This window comes from Poecilia latipinna, unplaced genomic scaffold (assembly GCF_001443285.1).
Source record: "Poecilia latipinna isolate Pla-1442-1.1 unplaced genomic scaffold, P_latipinna-1.0 Scaffold1579, whole genome shotgun sequence".
Taxonomy (NCBI): domain Eukaryota; kingdom Metazoa; phylum Chordata; class Actinopteri; order Cyprinodontiformes; family Poeciliidae; genus Poecilia; species Poecilia latipinna.
Window position 1 is genome coordinate 94,829 of NW_015114195.1, and position 13,565 is coordinate 108,393.

The 13,565-nt window shown below is 43.2% G+C and overlaps 1 protein-coding gene across 1 annotated transcript in view; it reads left to right on the top strand.

The window, feature by feature from the left end:
* dachd (dachshund d) overlaps positions 1-13,265 on the top strand; it is a 74,678-nt gene extending 61,413 nt beyond the window's left edge. The window contains exons 7-11 of the mRNA XM_015058853.1: positions 2,390-2,535; positions 5,165-5,312; positions 5,953-6,096; positions 7,824-7,892; positions 12,886-13,265. Coding sequence (XP_014914339.1) covers positions 2,390-2,535; positions 5,165-5,312; positions 5,953-6,096; positions 7,824-7,892; positions 12,886-12,923 — 545 coding nt within the window. The 3' untranslated portion in view covers positions 12,924-13,265. The remainder of the gene's footprint in view (positions 1-2,389; positions 2,536-5,164; positions 5,313-5,952; positions 6,097-7,823; positions 7,893-12,885) is intronic.
* Positions 13,266-13,565: the final 300 nt, after the last annotated feature.

Consider the following 13,565-nt stretch of genomic DNA (forward strand, 5'->3'; position numbering starts at 1 on the left):
CCAGCTGACCTACAATGCAACATGTGGAATAGAAGCAGCTGCGTGCTGCTTTGTGCTCCATACTGAGGCACCTCAAGCTTTAATAGTCGTGAAAATCACCTTAAACCGTAGGAAAATTACGTGAAATGTTCATTTTCGAAACTGTAAGTCTTTAAAATCTCAGTACACCCTTATAGCGGCGAACGATTAAAGCCTAGAGTTGGGTGAGAGCCTGCTGGGTAAGGAGTTGGGGGGAGGTGCAAGCCCTATTCGACTTGCCTGGAAACCGCAGATCCAGATCTTGTTCTGTTAAAATTTACATTTAGTTTCATTAAGCGCCGTTTGATTGCATTGATTAAATTAGCCACCCATTAGCTCCGTATTTCTTTCCTCTCCCAAACGCCGGTACTTATGCATCGCTCCTGGTGGAAATGTTATCTGACAAGAGGTGCTGTACGGTGGCTGGGAGTCTGTCGAACACAACGTGCTGTTTGCTTTTCCCAGAGCATGACAGGTTGTTTCCCCCCCTGCAACAAAGCCATCAAATATTCCCTGTGATCCAACATTTGTGTTGGGAGGCGAGGCCTGCTGAGTGGGAAGCCGGAGTTTGTTAAAGCAATGATTTATGATTAATGCCAACACTAAATAAGGGACAAAGTGCCTACAGTACAAATCAATTACAAAGCCAGAACAGCGGACCTTTCCCTGAGGTCTACTAACGTCTCTAGTTGTTATGGTGATTTTATTGGAGGTGGGTGATGCATGCATACATATAATGCACGCGGTATGTCTGTATTAACCCGATCCAGAGCCAGGCGCAATGCTTCTGATCTTTGATTAGTTACATTTATTGAGATAAAATGGGACTTCCATGTTGCTCCGCTGTGCAGGTAGAGACGGCGCGTTTCGCATCTCCCGAATCTCGACGCCCACCTCAGGAAAACAAACAAAAAAAAAAAAGCAGGACTGCTGCAGATGAAATAAATTACCGCAGGAGTGCCTTCTTAAAAGTAGGCAATTCATTATTTTTATGAAGTCAAATTATAAACAAATTTTAATCCATTAGGCAACCATCCATTCTAATTAATCAACAGTAGTGAACTCCATCTGAAAAAGGGAGAAAGGTTGTTTGCTCTCTCTACGGACCAGCGGTGCGTATTTTACCAACTTCCCCATTCACTACACACACACACACACGCATACACAAACACAGAGAGAGAGAGAAAAAAAGCAAAAAAAAAAAAAAAAAAAAGTGTTCTCCAAATTACAAACCTAAACTGTGAATCCGAACACTCGACTTTTGGCGCCGGGATGTTTCCAGGGCATTTGCAGATGCTTGAAATAATCTCCAATGTTTTTGCTCAATCTGCTCTGAGGATGGGTGAAATAAATACTTTAAACTAATTAATGTAAGACCAGCTGTTCCCAGCACTTGGCTGGCGCTGGTGAATATTGATGGGAGGAGGGAGAGAGAGAGAGGGGGAAACGGCGGGGGCTGCTCAGCTCCGCTCGCTGTTTGTACAAGATTCAGGCTGCCACATAAACAGATATGAATACTGGATGAGAGCGGGAACCGCCAGCTTTTCACTCCATACCTAAAACTCCCCTCCGCCCACCAACCCAACCCAACCAACTTTGCATTCAATTAGCATTCAAAAGAATTAATAGTACAGACATGCAGCGCGTTCAATAAGAAACGTCTTTCACCGGGATGGTAGCACTTACATCCTCTTGGCTTAATAAAAGCTCACCGGACGAAAACATGTGTCAGATCTAATGTGTCAGTGTCTGACATACTGTTTTAGTTTAAGCAAGCTGTACATGTGTTTGCCTGGTCTGCCTCCTGCTCGCCCTCCCTTCCTCCCTCTGCTCCTCTTCCTCTCCACCGAGGCCCGGTGGAGAGGCTGGACAGCAGATGGCAGGGCCCTACCCCTCTGCCAGTGATGAATGGAGGATGATGTCATCTTAGGTTTGACAGGCACCCGAGCGTGTGCGCACAAAGCAAGCCCGACTCTCTGGGGTCAAATGCCGGCTCTGCCCCCCCTCTTACCCTACCATATCTCCATTTTTGGAATCCGCATGACATCTCTTAAATAGGTCTTGCTGCTGGATTTATGTTTTTGCTTGATATTGTTTAATACCTTATGCAAAAAAAAAAAAAAAAAGAGGGGCGGGGGGCTTTAGAAGAAATAGCACAAAGGAATCTCCATGTTTTGTTTTGTTTTTTTTTTTCGTTTTGTGAGGTGAGGAACATTCGGACTGGCTCCTGCCGATCAGCTCAATCCCGTTCGTTCCTACTTTTCAGCCCCGACGCGCGTCGTCGACAGCCAAAGGCGCCCCACGTTTGTTTTGTTTTTTTTTTTTCTGGTACCCAGTCTGAGCAAATGTTTGATCTCACTTTTCGTTGCAGAAGACAACTCCATGAGCACTCCAACAGCGAGAGACAGCTACGAGAGGTTGTCACTGGCCGGACAGACTCTGCCTCCGGGCTTTCCGTCGCCATTTCTCTTCCCAGACGGCCTGTCATCGATAGAGACTCTTCTCACCAACATACAGGTAACTGTCTCCGCTCTGAGTCGGGGAACCTTACATCGTCTTGTCGCAGTTGGTGTCGTCTTCCCTCGTTCGTTGGTTCACGTTCATGTTACGCCAAAGGCTCTGTTGCTATATTTTAATATAATCTAGAGGAGAATGTAAATAAAGTACATCAAGGACTTAAAAAAAATAACTGCAATTAATATTAAACACAAGAAAATGCATAACTATGTGGCAAAAAAAAAATCAAAACGGCAGTATGGAGTATCAAAAATGTTCCAACTGGATGACTGAACTTTGCTCTTGGGTTCTGCTTTTTTTTTTTTTTTTTTTACTGATTCCGAGAACAGAAGTTTTGCAAAATCCCTGCAGATCGTCGCACGGATATCTACATGTAGATATCTGTGTGCGATATCTGCATATATAAACACATAGATAAGAAGGTAGCAGCCCAAGAAGGAAGTAGCATGTAAAAAAGCATTCAATGGGAAAGTTTGCGGACAAACAGTGACGGTGATATGGTATCAGCTTACAGACAATAATCACGTACATGCAGGTCTGGGGAAGTTTGGGGAAAGAAAAGAGCATGGAAAATTGTTTGATTCCTTATTCGACGATCTAACAGTTGGATTCAGCCAGTCAACCACCCTACCATCGCCAGCTGTTTTACAATCAAGTTTTGGATTTATAGTTTAAAAACAGACCGAAAACTGGAAATGTTTGCAGTTTGGGTTGGTCGACTCAACTAGGTCACCAGGTTTTTGTCCACATCTGAAGGCTTTCCGCGCCACCAGCTGCCGTTGCATGCTCGAGACCGTGTAAGGGCAAATATCCGCCTTGAAAAAAGTCATTAGCATCTTCCCTCGGTTTCATTCAACAAATGGGGGAGCAGAGATCCACTCACACGCCGAGTGCTGTTTCGGCTTTAGCTCAAAGCCCCTCAATCAGAAAGATGAATGTATTTGCCTTCTCTCTGGGTGTAATGATGTGTGTACCCTGCTGCCCTTCTCGTTGCACTTGTTCGGTTGGCATCAGAGTCCCGCTTCTCCTTTGGCTCGGCGCGGTAATTAGAGAGCCACAACCGAGCCCGTCGCGAGCTCCCAACACTCCTCTTAGTCATCTTTGATAATGATCCTCAGAGTGAATATTTATATACAAATCAACACAATAAACCAAGCGGAAAATTAAGATAAAGCAACTTGATATAAATTGGGGTTAGAAGAATCAACAATTAGTAAGATATAGTCCAGTACATTTGGCGTAATTGCATGTGGATGGGGAATAATTGTGATGAAACTGGCTGTGTTGCTGTGGGGTTTTTACTTAAAGGAAGAGGATGAAACAATTGGGCTTTCTGGGAGCTTTCTAAGTGGAGGCATGTAATGCTCAGCGGCGGCAGAGAGCAGTCAGAGGAACCTGAGTCCGGAGGATGAGGAAGGTTCCTTTGATTCAGGAGTCAAGTTTTAAAAAGATGGCAAAATAGCTCTTTCTAAGCAATTTACAGTTTATAGTTTACATAGAGGTAGTGGGGTGTTGTCACTGAAGACCTGCTGCGAGTTCTATGTTAAAAAAAACAAACAAATTAAATAAAAGGGACTCGAGAATTTTTAGATGGAAAAGTGAGCGTAACACTCGTAAAGTTGATCATCTAAATTTCAGGTCTTCGCAAGTGTTGTATATTTCCGTATTTCTCACGACAAGTCTTAGGTCTGAGTTGCTAAGTTGGTTGTGTTCATTAATTGTTCTCGTCAAGCTTGCTTGTATCCATTTAGATTGCAGGAAATGTAGGAAATTGGTACGCTCCACGATGACGTCTCAAACGTTCGCAGGTAGTGCACTCTGCTCTGCTCACAGAATGAGCGCAGTACGCCCGAGGATGTGGGAGACTTTAGCTCTCACTGCAAATTTGCAACAAAACAAAAAAAACATAATACTATGTAATAGAGCTGCACTCACATGCAAGTCAAAAAACACTTAGCTATGTTAAGATATTTTTAAGTAAGTTTAACATTGGATAGTAGGTAACTTAATTTATTAGGCCTAATGGTCTTAAAAAGTCTTAAATTAAAGAGGCCTGGGACCAGCTACTACCTTGACTCTCTATGAGAATTTCCCCTGGATTTTCCGAGCTGAGATTATCCTTACTCTTTTTTTTTTTACAGTCAGAATTATCATCCGACTACTTAAAACTACTCAATAGGACGTCACTTCAAAAAAAATCCAAAGTATCCCTGAGACAAGGCTGTTAAGAGCCTGATTTGAATGTTGTTTAGCTGAATGAATCCGTTTAATCCAGTTTGTTTTAGGGGATTCCTGTACAGGAAGTTGCAAAAAAGCCTAAAGCAGAAGTAGTTTGACAGTTAGAAAAACTTTTTTTTTTCTCCTTTTCCATCCAGCTTTTCTTACCTTCGATTGGTTCAAGTGTGGCGCCTTGCAAAAGTATTCCTGGAACTTTTTGCGTCTTTTCCCGATTAAAAACGCAAACTTCGGTCTGTTTTATCAGGCTGTCTTGCGATGGATCAACACAAAGCTAAAATCTTGTTGCGTCCATCTATTTCCAGTTCCATCATTTAATCGTCCTGATAACATACGCATGTACGTTTCTTTCTTTTTTATGTTATTTATTATTTTTTTTATTTATTTGGTGCAGGGCCTGCTCAAAGTGGCGATTGACAACGCTCGGGCCCAGGAGAAGCAGGTGCAGCTGGAGAAGACGGAGCTGAAGATGGAGCTGTTTCGAGAGAGAGAGCTCAGGGAGACTCTGGAGAAGCAGCTCGCCATGGAGCAGAAGAATAGAGGTACCGCCTGACACGCCGTCCTCCCTGTTAGCCTTGTGTTTGTTTATACGGTGGGGGCAGGCATGCGTAACCCGTTCAGGCTCCTGTCAACCGTTTAGGTACAGGAGCTCCTGAATGTACTTACACCGCCCTCTGCGTTGCAGGAGACACTCATAAGCCACTCTGAGCCTCCTTGGTTACACGTGAAACTGATAGTTTTTTTTTTTTCTTCTTTCTTTCTGCTCGTAGTCTGTTAACATAATTGAAAATACACATCCCATCCAGACTCGCACTAACCCTCATGTAAAATGCATCAGAGTCGTACGCTAACCGGATCGTTTATGTTTAATGAGAGAAATTCATGAAAAATATCCCAATAAATTTTTCAATTAGCTTCAGTTCCCTCTAGCAAGTCAGTATTTGCTCCGATTTTCCCATTTAAATCTTTATATATTATGAAATATTTAAGTTTAATTGATTTTCGCTTTTCTATAATTGAGTGCTAAATTTAAAAGACAAAAAAAAAAAAAAAAGGCTATTATCTTTGTCAGCCAGAACGGGCTTATAATCAAATTTAAAAAGAAAAAAAAAAATGCTTTGCCTAATTTGCTTCCAGAGCTCATTTATTGTCACTGTGATATTTATTTTTTGTTGTTGTTAGCAATCATCCAGAAGCGTCTGAAGAAGGAGAAGAAGGCCAAGAGGAAACTGCAAGAGGCTCTGGAGTACGAGTCGAAAAGGAGGGAGCAGGTGGAGCAGACCCTGAAGCAGCCATCGCCCTCAGACAGCATGCGCTCCCTCAACGGTCAGAAAGCACCAAACTTCACGCTTTAGCCCCTTCTGTGTCTCAGAAATGTTTGTGTTTGTGTTTGTGCAGCGCCTTGCATAAAAAAAACATCCACACCCCTTGAACTTCTTCACATTTTCTCACGTTCCGACAGTAAAGTTCAGTGTGTTTTATTGGGATTTTGTGTGACAGACAAACATAAAGCAGCACATAATTATGGTAAACCTTTGCTACTGCCGGTTAGGCTTCGGCAGTCCAGGCTTCCTCCCAGGATTGCTCCGTTTTTAGCTCCATCCGTCCTCCCCGTCCCTTTTGAAGAGAAGCGTCTCTGGAGGATGATGCTGCCACCGCCGTGTGTCACAGTGGGCAGGGTGGCGTTCAGGCCGGTGTGCATTGTTTATGACCAAAAAGTTTGGTTTTGACCTCACTGGACTAAAACCCCCGTCTTGGTTCTATTGTATGTGCTCCTTACAAACTGCAGTGGAACTTCTTTTCTGCTCACCACTGTTTCATGAAGGAGTATTTGTGGGTTTATCACTAACACTCACCTTATTTTACACAACCAAGAGTATGTTCATGTTCTAGACAAAAATCTGTATTCAAAACTAAATTGAAACGGTGACAGTGTTCCATTAAAGATGTTTTTTCCTGTGAATCCCTGCAGCTCCTCCAAAGCTACCATGACTTTCTTCACCGAGTCTTTGGTTAATGCTCTCCTTGCCTGACATTGATTTATTCCACTTAGCAGTAATGCTCTGCTTTACTTTGACCTGACACACAAATCCCAATGATGTACGTTAAAGGATGTAGCTTTCATCTGGCAAAAATGTCAGCAGGCAGGAACATTTCGCAAGGCACTAAATTAAATACGTTCACTGTACAAAAACAAAACAAAAGACTAGCAGGGGAAATGTTACTTTCCTTTGTCACTATTTACTTCATTAATTACTGAGTCCCTCCTGCTATTGTCAAACTACCAACTGTTTTGATCACAATTTGATCCTCCGATTAACCGTTTAGATTAACCTCTCATCTCTGAATGGGCTCTTTCGACTAACCAGTTGTCAGCACAGTTAGGTGAAAACATTAAAAAACTGGGTAACACTTTATTTGAAGGGGTGACACTATCATAAACATGACATAACACCTGTCATGAATATGAGGGAGTCTTGGTGAATATCTACGACTGTTGTCATGAAGTGTCATTCGGTAAATGATGACGCTTTTAATTCAAAGTTGTGCTAAAACCTGCATTAAATGTCCATTAAAAGTGTCAACTTTGCACCAAAAGGGCCATTATTTACCGAATGACACTTCATGACAACAGTCGTAGACATTCACCGAGACTCCTTCATGTTCATAACATGTCATGTTAAAAAAGGTGCCAACAAATGTGAAGGGCTGCTTTAAAACAAGGCGTACGCTCAAAAAAAAAAAAACCTCCACTGTGTCTAGAAATTATCGGCTGCTAAAGCAAAGTTCAGTGACTGATTTATCGGTCTGCCTGTAGCTCCGTACAGTACAGAGGTAATAGAACCAGAAAAGGGAAAAAAAAAAGAAAAAAAGATTTAGGTATAGTTTTTGATCGCTGGAGATAATCGCACGGAGAGGCACGTAGTTGCACTGAGCAGAGACATGGCTCCGAGGCTCGCTCTCTAGTTTGCGATGAATGATGCTGTGAAAGCAGGGCTCTGATAGGTGGATGTCAGGCATGTTTAACGGCTGTGATCCCTCTCCTCTCGCAGACTCTCTGACCCCTGAGATGGAGAGTGACCGCAGCAGTGGAAGAACAGATGCTGAAAGGACAATACAAGGTACAGGGGCTCAGATGAGACAATAAATCTCTCTCTCCCTCACTTTTGCTCTCTTTTTTTCCCGCCCTCTCTCTGCCTTTTCCACCCCTCCTTCTCCCACCACACACACATACACACGCGCAAACACACGTCTTCAGTTTATGAACATTAGTGTTTCTGCGCCTGCTGTTCAGACATACACCACCATCTGGGCCACAGCACTAGGTCAAGATCATCGGTTTTCCCTAAGAATAATATTATTCTTTTACTTGACTTTTAGCGGCTGCAGGTAAAACCGAACAACCGCTCTCGAAAAAGCTACATATTTACAGCTCGAGACGCTATAATGAGTTATAAAGCCAAAACAAAACAAAAAAAGCAGAGCAACCCCTCCTTTGATACTCATAATCGGAGCAAATCAATCCGTTTTATGAACAAGCCTTGTACATTTTTAATGATTTGTTTGTTTGCTAGCCTTGGGAGTGCAGTTTGTGTTTAAGGGAAGGCCACCGCGGCGATAACCTCCGTCGGACCGCCTTCTATCTGTGTTTACCCAGATCCGAGACACCTCGTGAAAAGGTTGAATATCCTCATTATTGCTCAAACGTCTCGCTTTAATGCACCCGCTCAGAACTGCCCTTATCAGCGAGGAGAGAGGTCCCAATTTACCCTGGGAAAGATGCCGCATGCAATTTGCTTCGAAAAAATAAGGCTGGGGGAGTTTCTGACTTTGCACGCAGAGAATATGTTAGTCGAGTCTTTAATGTGTGATTAGTCTACTTGAACCGACATAAAAACTATAGATGAATGATTACTGCAGATAATTTAGGGCATTTTTAGGCCGTCTAATTGGTATTTTCCCCCCAACCCCCTGAAAGGCGAAAATGTTTCTGTCACAGTTCACTTCCCCAATATCCAGTTCCTTCAGCTTCTTCTTCTTCTTCTTCTTTTTGTGTGACCTTTTGCCTTCGTCGCTTTCGTGTTTTTAGTAAGATGCTTCCTTATATTAGCATCCCTTTAGCATTTAGCAAGCATTGCTTCCCTTTTCCCTTCTCACAGAGGATAATTTTACAAGAGTGGTAAAAAAGGTTGTGTTGATTTGACTGAAGTAACTTACAGAAGCTCAGTCAATAAAGACACTTTAAGTTTGTTTTTTGTTTTTTTCTGACCAAAACAGGTTAAATCCAGAATGTCTTCACGCAATGATGAATGTGTGCTGGTTGCATATTGGTTTATCAATATGCAACTAGAACACAATTTACTCATGTGTTGGGTCTTTCCCAGATGTGAACGAACGCAACGTTACGATCGTTGGAGTTACTCTCTTGAACACAAGGGGTTGCTGTTGAAAAAAACCCAACGCCGCTATGCAGCGGAAATGGCAGCAGAGGAAAAGTAATGAGTTCATGAGGACTTTTGACTGACAAAAGAAACATTTAAATCTACAAGGAGGACAGTAGAGATTAATATTTTTGTCACTAAATCTATTTCTTTTCAGTCTGTTGAAAAGAAATCACGGCATAAAACGACGCAAATTTACTCCATGCAAAAGTTACGTGTAATAAACTAGAACAACACAGGGAAGACGCGGTGAACACAGCCACTGAAATTGATTAAAGACTAAACAGCAAAGCCCCTTTTTGGTAATGACAACTTCAAAACATTTGTGTGGAGAAAATAGTCTTGATGTTTTGCTCGGGGGTTCTCTTGAGACATCCCTCCACACAAGTCGTCTTCAGATCTTGAAGGTTCTCTGGGCCTTTTCTGTGCTCTCGGCGTCGCGGTTCTTTCCAGGAATCGTCGGCGTAGTCAGGTAGTTCACAAGCAGTTTTATCCGTTTGTTTTTCTTCCATATCCTTTGTGGAATATCTGAAATTAACCGCGTTAAAGCCTCACGTCTTATGTTCCACAAGAGCAGTCGCTTTTCAAGCCGAGGTATATATTTATCTATTTTTTTATTTTTTTATTTTTTTTTACACTCAAACCCTGTGAAACAGTTGCGGCTGCGAAAACAGAGTTTATAATTTTCCAGGGTCTCTCAATCACTCTGATCACTGCCTCAAAGAGCGGAATGAGACCGAATAACGCGGCTACACTTTTTTTTTCTGTGTTTTGTTCAATTAGAGAAGCATTTGTCTGCCACCCATGTCTCCTCTACTCTGCTCCGCAAGCCTCGCTGTATAATTAACCTCAAATGGCAAAAAATGATGTTGATAAATTACACAAGCAGAAAGAGGAGGAGGAAGAGAACTCGAGGAGGGTGGGGGGGAGAAAGAAAAAAAAAAAACAAGCCTATCACCGGCGCCGAAGCAGACAGAGAAATGTGTGGGTGCATTCTCGATTCCAAATTCGAGGAAGCAAACGGAGAGGCAGACAGGGGGAGGGAGAAAGAAAAAAAAAAATAATGAGGGCATAATTTTAGAGAACTAATTATTTCTATTTGTCTTTTGTCACACTTCTCTAATTCTGCGATATTAACACAGTCTGTGTTTATTAATTGCTTTTTTTTTTTTTTTTTTTTTTTTTTTTCGGTGTTTTTAATGGGGTCCAAGGAGGGGAGCGCGGCCCTTTTCGCAGGCAGGCGAGCTGCTGGGGGCCCGCGCCTTGCCCCGTTGCCGCCTGGCAACCGGGCGCACATGCCCGTATCTTTCCCCCTGCATCTCCCTCCGCCGCCACCTTCCCCACTCGACGCGTTCGGCGGGGTTTACACGACCCTGCGCGCAGCCAGATAAAGTTCTTTGTTGCAAGATTAAACATCAAAACAGTTAAAGTGAAATTAAAATTAAATGAATGAATGTCACTGAAGCAAAAAAGACTGTAATTAATGGATCCCTTAATTGTCTTCATAAAATATTTGCATGGGCATAATTTGCATAATTTACATGTATTAATTAATCTTTCAAAGGAATTTTGTGCTGAGAGAAGCCAAAAAAATTCCCCTTGTTTTATTTAGCACCTAATGAAATATTTATTCTCTTTAATGAACTTTTCATCTCGATCCGAATGTGAAAATGCGAAAGTTTCGCCGCGCCTTAACGAGGACCCCTGCGAGTCAAGAGGGAACGCCACGACGCCTTTGCGTTTCCGCGCGCGTCGAAAACCTGCTCATCGAGTTCGCAGGTTTGAGCCGCTGGAAGTCAAACGCGCCGATATGCGACATCCCCTCTCGACGGCACGTTAAATGTCATCACGCACCAAACGATCAAATCGCCTTTGTTTTCATTAACGCCCCCGCCTATGAGTCGCCGCTGTGGAGGCAGGCGAGACAAACCAGCGAGGTGATGTTTCATCCTTTCTGCGTCCCGTCGCGCTCGCCTCCTCCCCTCCCGCTGCCTGTTTTTGCGCTTCGCCCTCCGTGGCGCCGCGTTCACGCCGTAATGACTTTCGCGCAGAACTCGGTGGTGGTTGCTGCTCGAACAGAAGCAATGCCTAGGAGACCTACGGCAGTGCCGGGTAATTAGCCCGCGTGTGTGTGTGTGTGTGTGCGCGTGTGTGTGTACACACCCCCCGTTATGAGTTGTGTACACAGTCAGATGCAAACGACAATCTTTTGTTGCCCCCCCCCACTCTGTCTGCGTGAAGCACATAAAACCCCATCATGACAGGTTAAGCAGGCCTAAGCCGCCAGGCCAGGATCTACCGCACATCAAGACGTTTCAACCGGCTAGTCAAAGGCCGTCTCCCGATGTCCCGCTCTGCTTGTGTCATGTCCAACAAGCAGGGCTGCTAAATGTCTTTGTGCGCCTCTTTCTTTAACGCTGAATAATTCAGGCCCGCTTGCCACAGAGACGTTTCTTAAAGGCATTAACTGTAAGCGTTCTCCGGCAGAGAGAGAGAAAAAGGGTGGGTGGGCGGTGAGAGGGGGGGGGGGGGAAATGGGAAGGTAATAAACGTCAGACAGGCTTCGGCGCTGCGCCTAACAGATCTCTTTTTACTGTCTCGGGGAAAAAAAAAAGGTGGCGCTGCTCGCTCAGGCGAACACACGGGCAAGAAGAGAGTCTGTCCGCTTGGCGGTGGCCAGAGCTCAGAGATCACGTGACGGAGCCGTTTACGGTATCCACGCCGGCGACGGCTGCGGCCGAGCTGAAGGCCACAAACGTGTTCACACGGTTTAGGTCGGTTCGATAATGCAGCGGGTTTCGACGGCATTCGTGCTTCTTGAAGTTTTCCACATTTTGTCTCCATACAGTAAACTACTGTTGTTGTTTTTCTTCTTTTTTTTTTTAGATTTCATGTGATAGACAAATAAACTAGTGCATAATCACGGAGTGGAAGGCTGCAGAGATTCATGCTGAAAACTTGAAGGCACAAAAAGAAGTTGTACACTCCATAAGTCTGGCTTTTGTGTCGGTGTCAAGAAAACAAGTCAGTGTTGAAGGAAGCTATAAACATCCAAAATCCCACAGACGACACACCAGATGTGTAGAACAAGGTTTTCTGGCCGGATGAGAACAGAATTGAACATTTTGGCCTACAGTCAAAAGTCCGAAAGGGTCGAAGAGAAATGCATGCCACACTTATCAGCTATTTATGTTTGAAATGTTCTGAGAGCAATGCACCGTTTCCTTTCGCTTCCAAAGTATGCACTACCTGTCACATAATGATCAGAGTAAAGGATATTGAAGTTTGAAGTTTAAAGAATAACAAACGCCATCTAAGAATAGAATGGTCACTGTGTTCCTAATCCAGACTGAAGTCAACCTACTTCTAATTTCTACTTTATTTTATGTATTTAAAAAGCAATAAAGTTAATTACTCCACATGATATTTAATCACATTTGCCATGGCTGCTAACTTTATCTTCTCCCTAAATCAGCTTATGAATTCACAGTAATGCCATTCGAATCCAAAGACTAGAGGGCAATATTTCAAAGTTGCGTTTCATCAACAATCACATCCTGAACAGTGCATTTGCGTCAGCAGATTGTTAGCTGTTGGCTAATCTTTTTGCCTCCTCTCTCTCTCTCTCTCTCTCTGTCTGCGTGTGTGTGTGTGTGTGTGTTCTCTGTTCCAGATGGAAGACTGTTCCTGAAAACCGCAGTGATGTACTGATAAGGCCACGAAGAGCTGGAGGACAGAAAGATTTTATAAAAAAAAAAAAAACAACAAATAAACAAAACAAAAGGACTGAAAGAAAAACCCATGAAGGTTTCGGGGAAGCCCCTAACCCAGGCCGATTTAGTTGAAGAGAGTTCAAGCTGCTCGTAGGTGGAAATGCTGTGTTCAACCCCCGCCCCTCCCTCCCCACCCCAAACGCTGGAGGAGTCTGAATGTACAACGAAGAAGTCGTTCTCATCGCGGAAGGAAAACCTGAAGTAGTTTGACGAGGCAGGTTTTGACGAGGACAGGTTCGCCGACTTGAAGGATAAACACATATAACCGAGCACAGTTAAAGAAAAATTAAAAAAAAACAATAATGTACCCGAGGTGCATTGTTGGTAATAACTCCTAATAAGTTCACAGCACTGAAGATTTTTTTATACTGTATCTCAGCCAGCGAGAAAGCTTTGAAATGAAAATTCGACTGAAGTTTTGTTTTTGTATTTCAAAATAAATCCCGAGAAGCTAAAAAGATTAAAAAAAAAAAAAAATGAAAAAAAAAATAATAACATGAACATTGTGGAGAAAAAGGGGGGGATTAAAAAAAATGTGAATCTATCCACGCGGTCATCAAAAACGAAAGAAGGCCGACGT